Here is a 15,630-nt window from a genome sequence, read left to right as displayed (position 1 = left end):
TGCTTGCTATCTTATATGTGTCGTGTGTTTTGTGTGTGTGTGTGTGCGTGTGTGTGTGTGTGTGCGTGTGTGTGTGTGTGTGTGTGTGTGCGTGTGTGCGCGTGTGTGTGTGTGTGTGCGTGTGTGTGTGTGTGCGTGTGTGTGTGTGTGCGCGTGTGTGTGTGCGTGTGTGTGCTTGTGTGTGTGTGTGTGTGTGTTTGCGTGTGTGTGTGTTTGCGTGTGTGTGTGTGTGTGTGTGTGTTTGTGTGTGTGTGTGCGTGTGTGTGTGTGTGCGTGTGTGTGTGTGTGTATGTGTGTGTGTGTGTGAGAGAGAGAGAGATTCTTGGTACTGTACTTTGCACCTTGACCCAGGAGTAACGCTGTTTCATCTGGCTGGATTCATGGGTATTCATGTATAGTTAAATGGCACAAATATGAACTTGAACTTGAACTGCTGACTCCTAACCAAATTACAATCAGCCACTGCTGGAATCCCCAACCCTAGCAGCTTGGGGAGGAATAGTGGTGAGGTGGGGGGATTTCCAGCACCACAGATTCCCATCACAACTACAGACAGGTAGAGCTCTCCACTGAAGGCCATGCTAGAATGCAGTCGGCCAGTAGCAGGGCACCAGCTGTTTAACAACCAAAATTTAGCCAGGCAAAGACATTTGTATTTGATGGATCCTCCTCTTCTGATGACGATCCCTGGAAGGTAAGCATGGGTCAGATTATGTAAGAAGTGGGGCAAGAAGGGATGGGGACAAGCCAACGTTTTTAGTGGAGGGGTTGTTGCAATGGATGGGATTAGCACATCAAAGCCAGCATTATGAGAGTGAGAGTGAGAGAGAGAGAGAGAAATCGTTTGCCTAGTCAACAGGTCAATGTGCATGTGCAGACAACAAATCAATATGTAGGGCTAAGGGAGGAGGGGCAGGGTCGGGTCATTCCTCTAAAAGAAATAGATTCATACATTAAGTTCACAAAAATGATTCCGGGATTGAAGGGCTTGTCATATGAAGAGCATTTGATCGCTCTGTGCCTGTACTCACTGCAATTCAGAAGAATGAGGGATGACATAATTGAAACTTATCGAATATTGAAAGGGTGGATGTGGAGAGGATGTTTCTTATGGTGAGAGAGTCAATGACCAGAGGACACAGCCTCAGAATAGAGTGGCATCCTTTTAGAATGGAGATGAGCAGGAATTCTTTTAGCCAGAGGGTGGTGAATCTGTGGAATTTGTTGCCACAGGTGGCTGTGGAGGCCAAGTCTTTAAGTATATTTAAGGCAGGAGTTGATAGATTTTTGATCAGTCAGAGCATGACGGGATATGGGGAGAAGGCAAGGAGATTGAGGCTGAGAGGAAAATTGCATCAGCCATGATGAGATGTCAGAACAGACTTTATGGGCTGAATGGCCTAATTCTGCTCCTATATCTTATGGACTTATGGTCTTATACTGCAAGACATAGGTGCAGAATTAAGTCATTCAGTCCATTGAGTCTGCTCCGCCATTCAATCATGGCTGGTTTATTTTCCCTCTCAACTCCATTCTCCTGCCTTCTCCCTTTAGTTTTGACACCCTCACTAGTGAAGAAACTATCACCTCCACTTTGAATATACCCATGATTTGATTTCCACCACTATCTGTGGCAATGAATTCCACAGATTCACCACCCTCTGGCTAAAGAAATTCCTCCTAAACTTTGTTTTAAAGGGGAGTCCTTGTATTTTGAGCCTGTGATCCCTGGTCCTAGGCTCTTGGAAACACCTCTGGCTCTATAATGAACAGTCCACAATGTTGCTGGCCTGAAGTTACAATAAAATGAATCCTGCACAATCCAGGGGCTTTCACAGGCCATGGTCTCTGCACAATGCTCCTGAACCCATTCTCCTGGCAAAGAAAATATTTTATACTCTTCAGGAAAAGATGCCCTGACATAATTCTGGCAAATAGCTACAATTTAAAACACATAATACATACTACATCCCCAGTGCACTTACTGTCAAAAACTACAGGAATAGTATGCAAAGAAGGTGCAAGAGACAACAGCAGGTTAACCAGTATCTGGGGAGGCAGAGAGACCGTTGAGTTTTCAGAGAAGATCCAGCATTGGGACTGTATGCATAGATGAACTGCAGCCAGCATAAAGAGGTGACATGGTGGGGGGGTGAGACAGGGCCTGGTGGATGACAGTGAAGAGAAATGAAGAGAGAAATTGCCTTTAAACTCACAAGACAGCATAGGCCATCAACTTTTTGCTGTTGATGTTTCTGTAGCAGGCAATTTCTTTTTTATGAGATCAAGTTGCTAGCTGGACCCAGCATGGATGGAAAGCGTGCACGGGAGCCAGCTGGATTTGAACTCGGGACGTTCCGCCCGGAAGTCCAGTGCTGATGCCACTACGCCACCAGCCGGCAGAGGTGGATGACAGTAGAACCAGGTAAAGCAGGGGATGATGGCCAGCGGGGGGCGTTTTGAGACAGGGCCTGGTGAATGACAGGTGGAACCAGTTAAGGAAAATAATCAGGTGGATTGTTGAAGGAAACCTGTGAGAGGAGGAATGATGGGCAGATGGAACCACATGGCAAGGAAAACAGGAATGGGAACTGGGAAGGGTAAACAAAGGAAGAGAGAGCTTCGGTGGAGCAGTAGGGGTGGGAAAGGAAAACAGGAGGTGTTCGTCACCTGAAGTTCAAAAGTTCAATGTCATATTATTGGGTTACAGGTCAACTGAGCCTCAACCATTCCTCTGAGACCACAGACGCTACTCAGTCCACTGGGTTCCTCTGTCAGTTTGCTTTTTTGCTCCATATTCCAGCATCTGTAGTTTCTGGTGCAGCCACTATACACATATATGCTAACCATTCAGATTTTGTTCTGCCTCATTGCCTAATAGAAAGGGAACTAAAATGAAGAGCAGCAATATGTTCAGTATTCACGAATATATTGATGCTGCAGAACAGTAACAAATTTGGTTAATAATATTCAAACTTCCATTTAAATTGCATGCCATAAATTCCAGAAGTAAATTATAAATGTTTGATTTCCATCACTTCATATCCCACTGATTTATAGGATGAGAACAAAAATAGTTGAAACTGAAAATGTATTTAATTCCCCCCTCCCCCTGCCTCTGTACTGCACATTGTAATGAGGATTTATGAATTCTCATCTGGAGTAGATACTACCTGAATGTGGTCATGGTTTCCATCTTGCCTGGGTGCCGCTGATAGCCTTCTCGTGGTCTGTAGGATTCTCTAGGCTGAATGATTCCATACGGAGCAAATTTCTCCACATACTCAGTAATTAAGCATGGTTTGTTAATCTTTTCGTAGGTTGCAGTGGGAAGGTGCGGACAGCGATGGCGCCTATGACGAGACAACATTCAAGCTCAAGTCAGAAGTAATACACAAAAAGTCACTACTTTTTCAGCTTAATAATCTCCACTGCTCTTTGAATTTCAAAAGATATGTATTCATTGTTCTTCCACGCTAGATAGAGAAATGTGGGCAAAGAAAAGAAATTCAACCTCGACTGCATAATGGTTGATCTACGTTTGTATAATGCAATGCTAACTTTTGCAGCAGCTTCCGAAGCAAAGAATGCTGAGAAGTTTCAGCAGATCCGGCAGCAGCTGATGAGAAAGAAATAGATTCAATGTCTCAGGTTGATGAGCTTTAATCAAAACTCTCAAGGAGTTAATAAAATTCTATTACATTCAAATTCAAAATGAACAATGGATATAGCAGTAATTGGCATTTGCAGTGGGTCCTCGAGTTGGGGAACTCGGACAAGCAACGCAGTAGGTTGTAACATCGAAACAGTGAACTGTTGGTCTCCCCTCTCGTTGGTGTATGAGTGACATCTCTCTCTCTCTCACTAGATAAGATGGTGAAATGTTGGGATGAGCAATAGTTTTGATGGTCTCTGGATGCTTTGCTATTGCTTGCATGGTGGGTGATGGAGCAAGTGGGGAAGGGTTGATGCTTTTGTTGCTGCATGTGCGTGGGAGGGGGAGGGGGCTTTGGGGTTCTAACATTTTCTGTCATTTATTCTTTTGTTTTTTTCTGATTTGTGGATGTCTGCAAAGAGTAAGAATTTCAGATTATATACTGTATACACTCTTTGATACTAAATTGAACCATTGAAGTTCTAAATTGCAATTACTCTGTGTGAAAGAGCAGTGATGAAAAAGAATAAAAGAGAGAATGGGTGTGGGAGAAAGAGAGAAGGAGAGTGAAAAGAGCCAAGGGCTTGTTCCTGATCCTGCTTCACAAGTTTATCAGTTAGTGAACATGGCAGCTGAATGTCCAGTTAATGTCAATGTGCCTTCATGACCTCTTCTAAAAAAAATGAATCCCAATTCCTGGAGGGCAAGTAAAATAGCAATGATAATTCTCATTTCTTGGATGATAAAAGGAATTTATAGCAATTTAATACTCATTAAATGTAACTCCACCAATCCAACTTGATTGATGGTGGTAATGTTAACTGTTCAAATGTATTTTTAGGAATAGTTCAAATCAATTCCTAAAAGAGGAACCTTTACCCTGATTAGATTATTTTGTGACTATGTTTTTTTATATATAAAACAAAAATTGATCTACTTAATATCAGAACATACTAAATATTCGTGTGAGCATGTGGCCAAATGGTTAAGGCTTTGGACTAGCTACCTGAAGGTCGTGAGTTCGAGCCCCAGCCGAGGGAATGTGTTGTGTCCTTGAGCAAGGCACTTAATCACACATTGCTCTGCGACAACACTGGTGCCAAGCTATATGGGTCCTAATACCCTTCCCTTGGACAACATCAGTGTCATGGAGAGGGGAGATTTGCAGCATGGGCAACTGCCAGTCTTCCATACAACCTTGCCCAGGCCTGTGCCCTGGAGAATGAAGACTTTCCAGGTGCAGATCCATGGTCTCGCGAGACTAACGGATGCCTTCAAACTAAACATTCAATTTTACACTTTTCAATCTATTATTGCTAGTTAGGCTCACCTCAAAGATAAACAGAAATAAATTAAAGGGAATATTTAATCTATTTAATCCAAAATGTTTCTAATAATGTAATTCACACACATTCTCTTTGTATCATGCATATCTTATTTCCATTATCCATACTTTTAGACTCAGTGACATCATGATCCTACACTGTAAGGCCTTTACAGTCATTTCATTATGTCCTATTTTATTTTTTGTTTCCTTTTTTGCACTACTTATTTAATTACATATATATATATATGTTATATTATAGCTGATCAGGCCGTGGAATCAGCTCCACATCCCTGCATTTTCCCCATAACCCTTAATTCCCCTGCTGTGCAACAGACTTTCTAACTGTGTCCTAAATATATTTAATGAAGCAGAAATTCGGCATTTAATACTCCCTGGGAAAAACAATACCTCCTCACTTCTGTCCTAAATCTATTCCCCCAGATCTTGAAGCTATGTCCCTAGTTCTTGTCTCACTTACCAGTGGGAACAATTTTCTTACCTCTGACTTACCTAACCCTTTCATAATTTTATGATTCTAAAAGATCCCCTCTCATTCTTCTGAATCCAGTGAGTATCGTGAATATTTCAGTAGCATTTGCGAAATATTGCAAATATATTGTTTGATTAAATAATTCATTACACGTTATATGCAAAAATACATGAATTGGGCATGAATCGCTTAAAGTTAAAAAAACAAGTACACAAGTTTCTCTCCCGGCTTCTTGTTTTCATTTCAATTCATGTAATGATTTGGAGTTACAAGTTAGAACAATGGTGACGAGGTATTTTTAAAAACAAACTCATGATGACTACCTACCTGTGGAAGAGAGAGAAATGGTGGAGTTTAAAAGAAAAAAAGCAGAAAATAGAAGAATTCATCTTTTCATGAACACTGTGTACCAGGTGATAATAATCATAAAAAAGAGCAGAAATAGTTGGCTACATCGGAAAAATTGAAGCATTCGATTACATAGCACATTCTGGAATATATCTGTTCAGCTAATTGAGCAGTATTTTAAAGCAAATGGAATAGCAAATGAGAAATAAGTAACAGAGAGTATTGGATTTAAAGGCATACAGTTTGCTTAGAAATTTAACTGTTCTAACTAAACCAGCTGAAATGAGTTTTGCTGATATTTGTGAATGTAATGCAAGAACATTTTGAACCAAAATCATTGTTGATCACAGAACACTTTAGGTTCTATAAGCGGAATTGGGGGGGGCGGGTGGCTCCATTTTAGCTTATGTGGCTGAACTGAAGAAATTGTCCCAGCACTGTCAATTATAGGCTTAATGTGCACTGAGAGATTGGTTAGTTTGTGCAGTCTTACAATAAAGCATTCAAAAACAGCTCCTCACTGAAGCACAACTTATATTTAAACAAGCAGTTGAAATAGCTGTACTAATAGAAACAGCAGACAGAGACACAATTGAGTTGCAGTCAAGAAGGAAAGTAAGCATGAACGAAATTGGAACATCTAAACAGAAGGTGGCCTGGCCAAACAAATTGTATTTTTGTTGTGGCAAGGGATCACATACACCAGATCAATTCAAGTTTAAAGGTGAAACTTGCAGAAAATGCAACAAAATAGGACCTAAACAAGGAGTATGTCAGGCATACAAAAATAAATGGATGGTACAGAGAAGAGAAAAAGATAAAAAGTCAGGTTGCAGTTTTAGAAAGAGCAATAATCTGCATGATATTGATGAACAATCTGAAGACGATGAAGAGAGTGACTCAGGAATAAGTAGCCTTAAGATTTATAATGCAAAAACTAACAATAGCCAAGCCATATGGCTTACATCAGAAGTGAATGGAAAACTAATTAAAATGGAATTAAACACATGTTTCAGTTGTTCCACAAAGTGAGTTTGAACAGCAGATAAAAGATATTGAACTGAAGCCTGCAGATATTCAGATAAGAACTTACAGTGGAGAAAAGATAATTCCTGGGGGAATGACATTCGTAACAGCAAAATTCAACAACCAACAAGTCACATTGGGCTTGTATGTGGTAAAAACAAGAAGGCCAGTGTTGTGGAGTGTGATTGGCTGAGACTACTAGAACTTGATTGGAGATCCATCCACCATTTGCATGCCACATCGACTGCAATAGAGTCAATTGAAAGTGAATTAAGAAAGTTACTGGATGATGCCACATCTGTCTCCATGCTGTACACCATGAATCATTGGCCAACAGAGAGCAAACAGATGTTGGTGCCTCTGGTTAGAAAGCATATTGGACCAGGGAAGGACCATTCTGCTCAGAGGAATCACGAAAGTGATGAAAACAGTCGGCCAACTACAACAGTTTTTGTAGGCAACATATTTGAAAAAGCTTCTGATGTTTTTATCAGGCAGTTACTTGTGAAGTGTAGCTTTGTTCTAAGCTGGAAGGGAGTTCAAGGAGCTTCAGGAAAGTTACAAGCATTCAGCTTTTGTGAGTATGAAGAACCAGAATCTATTCTGCATGCATGGGAGACAAAGGTTGCTTGTAAAAGTAGATACAAAGGCTAAGGCCCTGCTGGATGAATGGAAGGCCAAAAAGAAAGGTGTCAATGGAGAGGAAGTGTCAGATGCTGTTGTGGGTGAGGAAACCAAGAGGCGAGATCAAGTTGTATAGGGAGCAATACAGGGATTAACAAGAAAATACTCCAGTGAACTAAATGCACCTTCCCAAAATGAAGTTGCACAAACTAGAAGAAAAAGGAAGAAAAAGAAAGGTGGCTACCGCTGTCAGAACCACTTCCTGCAGTCTCAGAGTCAACTCCTACAACAATCCTACTTGAGGCCCCAAAACCTGATACTGGTTCATAGCTGCAAGTCTCACCTGCCAAGCAGAATGATCTCCCTTGTCAGGAAAGACATTAACTCACAGAAGTAAGAAAGCCTCCACAGCAATTAAATCTTTAGGCCTGAATAGGGCAATTTAAAAATTGCCTATACTCTGTTTGTCTGTATAGTAGTTGTATTATATGGTATATTGTGTATATAATTGAGATGCATTCTGTAATGAATTGAACTTTTGTAGCTAAGCAGGGCAGAGTGTTATGTACTTAATATTTCAGTAATATTTGAGTAATATTGTGGATACATTGTTTGATATAGCAATCTTGTTTATTTAAATAATTGTTACAAGTTGTATGTACAAATGTGAATTGCATATGTCACGATGCTACCATGTGATATGGGCATGCCTTATGTAAAGTAAGAAATCAAGTACACACGGTTATCTCCCGGCTCCTTGTTTTCATTTCAATTAATTTAATGTTTTAGGGTTATAAAACCTAACAGCATTTGCTTTCTTGAATATCAGCAAACCAGCCTTTTGCAATTCATGCACAGGTATTTACAAGTCCCTCTGTACATCAGCTGCAATCTTTCATCATTTAAATAATAACCTCATCTTCTGTTTTTTTCTCCTTTGAAAGTGGATGGTCTGACATTGTACTCCACTTGCTAGACCCTTGCTATTTATACCTCTCTGCAGACTCTCCACTTCCTCTGCACCATTTGCTTTTCCACTCAATTTAGTGTAATCAGCAAACTTATTTGATACGATATTTGAATAACAAGATGTAGAGTGTTATTAATAATCAGTTACAATCCAATAGTTCAGTAATGGTCAACAGGTCAAATCGAAATACCAGCTAAAATAGACATCATCTTTGTAACAGGTCTGTAATGTTCTCGAAAATTACTCTAATAATAGAAACATAGAAACATTAGAAAATAGGTGCAGGAGTAGGCCATTCGGCCCTTCGATCCTGCACCGTCATTCAGTATGATCATGGCTGATCATCTAACTCAGAACCCTGTACCAGCCTTCCCTCCATACCCCCTGATCCCTTTAGCCACAAGGGCCATATCTAACTCCCTCTTAAATATAGTCAATGAACTGGCCTCAACTGTTTCCTGTGGCAGAGAAATCCACAGATACACCACTCTCTGTGTGAAGTTTTTCCTAATCTCGGTCCTAAGAGGCTTCCCCTTTATCCTCAAACTGTGACCCCTCGTTCTGGACTTCCCCAACATCGGGAACAATCTTCCTGCATCTAGCCTGTCCAATCCCTTTAGGATTTTATGTTTCAATAAGATCCCCCCTCAATCTTCTAAATTCCAACGAATATAAGCCTAGTCAATCTAGTTTTTCATCATATGAAAGTCCTGCCATCCCAGGAATCAATCTGGTGAACCTTCTTTGTACTCCCTCTATGGCAAGGATGTCTTTCCTCAGATTAGGGGACCAAAACTGCACACAATACTCCAGGTGTGGTCTCACCAAGGCCTTGTACAACTGCAGTGGTACTTCCCTGCTCCTGTACTCTAATCTTCTTGCTATGAATGCCAGCATACCAATCACCTTTTTCACCGCCTGCTGTACCTGCATGCCCACTTTTAATGACTGGTGTATAATGACACCCAGGTCTCGTTGCACCTCCCCTTTTCCTAATCGGCCACCATTCAGATAATAATCTGTTTTCCTGTTTTTGCCACCAAAGTGGACAACCTCACATTTATCCACATTAAATTGCATCTGCCATGAATTTGCCCACTCACATAACCTATCCAAGTCACCCTGCATCCTTTAGCATCCTCCTCACAGCTAACACTGCCGCCCAGCTTCGTGTCATCCACAAACTTGGAGATGCTGCATTTAATTCCCTCATCTAAGTCATTAATACATATTGTAAACAACTGGGGTCCCAGCACTGAGCCTTGTGGTACCCCACTAGACACTGCCTGCCATTCTGAAAAGGTCCCATTTATTCCCACTCTTTGCTTCCTGTCTGCCAACCAATTTTCTATCCACATCAATACCTTACCCCCAATACCGTGTGCTTTAAGTTTGCACACTAATCTCCTGTGTGGGACCTTGTCAAAAGCCTTTTGAAAATCCAAATATACCACATCCACTGGTTCTCCCCTATCCACTCTACTAGTTACATCCTCAAAAAATTCTATGAGGTTCGTCAGACATGATTTTCCTTTCACAAATCCATGCTGACTTTGTCTGATGATTTCACCGCTTTCCAAGTGTGCTGTTATCACATCTTTGATAACTGACTCTAGCATTTTCCCCACCACCGATGTCAGGCTAATCGGTCTATGATTCCCTGGTTTCTCTCTCCCGCCTTTTTTAAAAAGTGGGGTTACATTAGCCACCCTCCAATCCTCAGGAACTAGTCCAGAATCTAAAGAGTTTTGAAAAATTATCACTAATGAATCCACTATTTCTTGGGCTACTTCCTTAAGCACTCTGGGATGCAGACCATCTGGCCTGGAGATTTATCTGCCTTTAATCCCTTTAATTTACCCAACACCACTTCCCTACTAACATGTATTTCGCTCAGTTCCTCCATCTCACTGGACCCTCTGTCCCCTACTATTTCCGGAAGATTATTTATGTCCTCCTTAGTGAAGACAGAACCAAAGTAGTTATTCAATTGGTCTGCCATGTCCTTGCTCCCCATAATCAATTCACCTGTCTCTGTCTGTAGGGGACCTACATTTGTCTTAACCATTTATTTCTCATGTTCTGATATAATATTTCTCATGTTCTACACTTGTATTTATATTTATTTGTTTAATATATTCGGGCAGCTGGGGCTCATCAGCCTTGGACGACAGCCCATCTAGGAGAGGTAAAACTCTGATTTTAAATCTCTGCTGCCTTGCGGCCATACCCACCCATGGGAAAGGCTTCGGGAGTAAACCCTGAGGAAGAAATCCGGAGCCGGGGTCCCTAAGGCAGTTTGAAGTTGTTTACAACTTCACTCTGGCAACCTCTGTGATGACACTGGTGCCAAGCTGTATTGGCTCTTGTCCTTCCCTTGGACTACATCAGTGACGTGGAGAAGGGGAACCCTTTACATGGGCAACAGCCAGTTCTTCAAATCTTCCCACCCAGGCTTGCACCCTGGAGAGGACACAGTCCACCAGAGGAACAAACCCATGATCCCCCGGGATTGACGGCAGCCTACTACTAATATATTCTTGTGTGGATCACATAACACATCATAAGTAGCACTGGGGACAAAATTTAAATCCATAATCCTATCCTATCAACTGCTAATAAACTCCCTAATTTAACCCTGTGGTCCTGGGTATGACTCTAAACTGCAACCGGTGATGAGGCTCTGATTGGGGACTTTCAGAGTTTTGGGTAAGGTGGAGTTACCCCTTAGTCATTCATTGCTTCCAGGGCCGCTCTGACCCCGAATGGTAGCACCTGCAAGGGTTTCTGCTCAGGATATGAACAAAGGCCAACGGCAGATCCGGCAGGTTCAGTAACTGAACTTATGATGGAGAAGGCAGATGAGCTACGACCTCAAATGTCAACGGCTATAGTACAGGCGGATGAACACTTGGGAAGAGAAATGGTGATTTCTTTAGTTCACCCAACGGTAGGCAATAGCAAACCACTATTGCTAGATACTAGGTTTCCTAGAATCTATTTGCTAAGAAAACCATGACCAAACTCACAAAATGTATCACACAACAACAGCGTCAAGAGGATCTTCAAAACAATTCTGAAGATGCTTCGCTCAGTAGGGTTGATTCTGGTCAGCAGGGGATCCCCAACTGTCATCAAGCTACTGCTCATAAAATTCAAGTAACACAAAAGAAAATTATTGCCACTTGGAATGTAAGAACCCTATATCAAGCAGGAAGATTGGACAATGTGATAAATGAAATGGAAAGACTAAAGATTAACATCATGGGAATTAGCGAAGTTTGTGGGATAGGTGCTGGAACATGTCAGAATGGAAATAAAACACTAATTTATTCTTGTGGAACATCCCATACTAATGGAGTAGGAATTCTTATGGATGAAAACATGGCAAAAAGTGTTTTAGGACATTGGGCAATATCAGAAAGAGTGCTCCTTGTTAGATTCAGAGGACAACCATTTGGTTTAGCAATTATACAGGTATATGCACCAACAACAGATGGAACAAATGAGGATATAAATAAATTCTATGAACAGCTTGAACAAGCAAAGAATGGATGCAAATCTCAAGATATTGTTATTGTCATGGGAGATCTAAATGCTAAAGTAGGACAAGGTGCTGATGGAAGTACCATAGGAAAATTTGGACTAGGGGAAAGAAATGAAAGCGGTGAGAAATGGGTAGAATGGTGCAAGATGAATAATCAGGTCATTATGAATACCTACTTTAAAATCCATCCAAGACACTTGTGGACCTGGAAAAATCCAAGTGATAACACTAGAAATCAAATTGACTTTATTACTGTAAACCAAAAATTTAGAAACTCAGTGACTCAATGCAAAACATATTCAGGTGCAGACTAATAGTGACCATAAATAACCCAGTAGTATGTCATGAAAAAGTAACACTTAAAAAACTAAAGAAGCATAAACCTGAACAATCCCTTGACTACTTGCAATTAATTAAAAAAGAAAACTTAAGACAAAAAATTACAATTGAAGTAAGGAATAGATTTCAAAGTCTAGAAATAGAATCTGTTGAAGATGATAGCAATCACGTAGAAATGAAATTTAACTCTCTAAAGGATGCCTTGCTAGAATCAGCAGTCAGTGATTCCTAAAAAAGAAAAAAGCACCAAGAATAAATGGATGACAGATGAAATCAAAAATCTAATGGAAGAAAGGAGACAGAAGAAAGCAAATCCTATAGAATATAGTCCTTAGATATAAAAGTTAAAAGTTTATGTCAAAAAGCTGAAGAAGAATGGTTAAACCAGGAATGTGAACAAATTGAAAGAATCCATGTTACTGATCCAAAAAGGTTACATCAACAAATCAAGAATATCACTGTTAAAGATCTCCTCTGTTCTTCAGATGGATGTTTGAAAGCAAAGGACGATACCATTGTCATGGAAAAAGATGAGATTATGAACAGGTGGACTGAGTAAATTGAGGAATTGTTTGAAGACGATCAAGGTAAAAAACCAGAAATTAAGAAAAACATTGAAAGTCCAAATATTTTAAAATCTGAAGTTCGTAATGCAATAAATAAGATGAAGAAAGGAAAGGCAGCAGGTCCTGATGCGTTAGTAATAGAACAAATTATTGCCCTTGAAGATTATGGAATTGAAAAACTTACTGATTTAATCAACGACGTTTATGAGACTGGAATAATACCAGAAGAGATGAAAAATCAGTATTTATCACTCTTCCTAAGAAACCTGGAGCAATAGAATGCGAATTACATAGGACCATAAGTTTAATGAGTCATATCACCAAGATATTTCTAAGAATTTTGATGACAAGAGCTAAAAGTAAGGTACAAGCTGAAATAGGTAAAGAACAATGTGGTTTTGTAAAAGGCAAAGGTACAAGAAATGCAATATTGATCTTAAGGATACTATCAGAACGAGCTATTCAAGTGCAAAAAGATTTGTTTGTTTGTTTTACCGACTACGCAAAAGCATTTGATAAGGTGAAGCACAATAAGTTATTTGAAATATTACAGAAAACTCTAGATCTCGATTTGAAAGACCTCCGCCTAATCAGAACTCTGTACTGGGAACAAACTGCCGCTGTAAGAATAGATGGAGAAGTGAGTCAGTTTACGAAAATCAAGAGAGGTGTTAGACAAGGGTGTGTTTTCTCCCCTGATTTATTTAATGTGTACAATCAAACAATATTACAAAAAATAAGAGACATCTTTGGAATCAAAGTTGGCGGTGAAAACATCAATTAATTTCAGATATGCAGATGACACTGTGTTAATTGCGAGTATGGAGGAAGAACTACAAAACTTAATTGATATAGTTGTTGAAGAAAAAATGGGCCTATCTATCAACTGCAAAAAGACAGAATGTATGGTGATATCCAAAAAGAAGGAGAATCCTATCTGCAGGCTGAGAATAAATGGGGAAGACATAAAACAAGTACAGAACTTTTGCTACTTAGGAAGCTGGGTGACATCAGATGGCAGGTGTGACATGGACATCAAAAGAAGAATAGGGATGGCAAAAGACACCTTTACAAGAATGAAGAGCATACTGACCAGTACTAAACTAGGCATGACAACCCGCCTCAGAGTACTGAAATGTTACGTTTATCCAGTTATGTTATATGGCTCAGAATGTTGGACAATATCTAGTAACATGAGGAAACGAATTGAAGCAGCAGAGATGTGGTTTTTGAGGAGGATGCAAAGAATATCATGGATGAAACGAATATCTAACAAGGATGTCATGAACAGAGCAAACACAAAAAGAGAAATAATGTATGAGATCATGAAAAGGCAATGTAACTTCATTGGACATGTGATTAGGAAAGAGGAGTTAGAATGCATGGTAATTATGGGAAAGATTGAAGGGAAGAAGCAAGAGGAAGACAAAGACAAATGATGATGGAGACATCAGCCAGAGAACTGGAAATGATATCAATGAATTAATTCTCTTGACCTGAAACAGGAGTGTGTGGGCCATGGCAGTCAAAGTTCAAACTGTGCATGGCACCTGATGATGATGATTAATTTAACCCTGAACTGGATTGCCACCCTACAGTGACATAGTTGGGACATGGAACACACGAAATAAACGCAAAGTTACCTCTTCAGCTGTTCTTCAGAGTCTTTGATACTCAATGATCATCATGAAAATATGAAGAAAACAGTATATTTTATAGACAATTTTCTGGAATTTAATTAAGGCACATTATTAATATAAAGTTTCTTCAAAGATTTGTAAAACACGTGTAATAACATGAAGGGTTTTGCAGGGATTTTTCGTACTGCCTTGAACAAAGAACAATTTCAACTGGAATACATTAGATGTCAAACAAAGTTCACTGAAGAAGCTAACATATTGAAGAACATCTATCGTAACTACAAAATATCATAAACATAATCACAGTAAATAATCCCAGATAATCCCAGAATGTCCCCAAATCATTCCATGGAGGCATAGAGCACAACAGCACGGAAACAGGCTCTTAACCCATCTTGACCATGGAGAACTATTATTCCACCTAGTCCCATTGACCTGCACTGGGATCATAGCACTCCATATCCCTCCCATCCATGTACTTGTCCAGATTTCTCTTTAAATATTGGAATTGAGCCCTCATCCACCACTTCCACTGATTGATCCAGGAAGCTCGTTGACAGGAAGTCCCCCTCAGGTGCCCCTTAAATATTTCACCTTTCACCCTTGAATTATGACTTCTAGTGTCACCCAAACTCAGTGGGAAATGCCTGCTTGCATTTACATGCCCCTCATAATTCTGTATATTTTTATCAACTCTCCATCATTCTCCAATAATCCAGGGAAAAAAGTCCTAACCTATTCAAACATTCCTATAATTCAGGTCCTCAAGAAGTGGCAACAGCCTTGCAATTTTTTTCTGTATTCTTTCAAGCTTATTGATATCTTTCCTGCAGGAGGTTGACCAGAACTACACAAAATACTCCAAATTAAGCCTCACCAATGTTTTATACAACTTCAACATAACATCCAAAATCCTGTACTCAATACTCTGATTTAGGAAGCGAAAGTTCCAAAAGCTCTCTTTATGAACCTAACTACCTGTTATGCCACTTTCAAGGAATAGTGGATATGTATTCCCAGATCCCTGTTACATAGCACTCCTCAGTGCCCTACTGTTCATTGTGCAAGTCCAACCCATCTTGTAATTCTTTAAGGTTG

The 15,630-nt window shown here is 40.0% G+C and overlaps 1 protein-coding gene across 1 annotated transcript in view; it reads right to left on the bottom strand.

Moving 5' to 3' along the window:
* LOC140197271 (stabilizer of axonemal microtubules 2-like) overlaps positions 1-15,630 on the bottom strand; it is a 100,506-nt gene that overhangs the window by 10,208 nt on the left and 74,668 nt on the right. The window contains exon 2 of the mRNA XM_072257193.1: positions 3,174-3,353. Coding sequence (XP_072113294.1) covers positions 3,174-3,353 — 180 coding nt within the window. The remainder of the gene's footprint in view (positions 1-3,173; positions 3,354-15,630) is intronic.

The sequence above is a fragment of the Mobula birostris genome, chromosome 5, assembly GCF_030028105.1.
Source record: "Mobula birostris isolate sMobBir1 chromosome 5, sMobBir1.hap1, whole genome shotgun sequence".
Lineage (NCBI taxonomy): Eukaryota > Metazoa > Chordata > Chondrichthyes > Myliobatiformes > Myliobatidae > Mobula > Mobula birostris.
The sequence above is the reverse complement of the archived record's forward strand: the minus strand, read 5'-3'. Positions and strand labels throughout refer to the sequence as shown.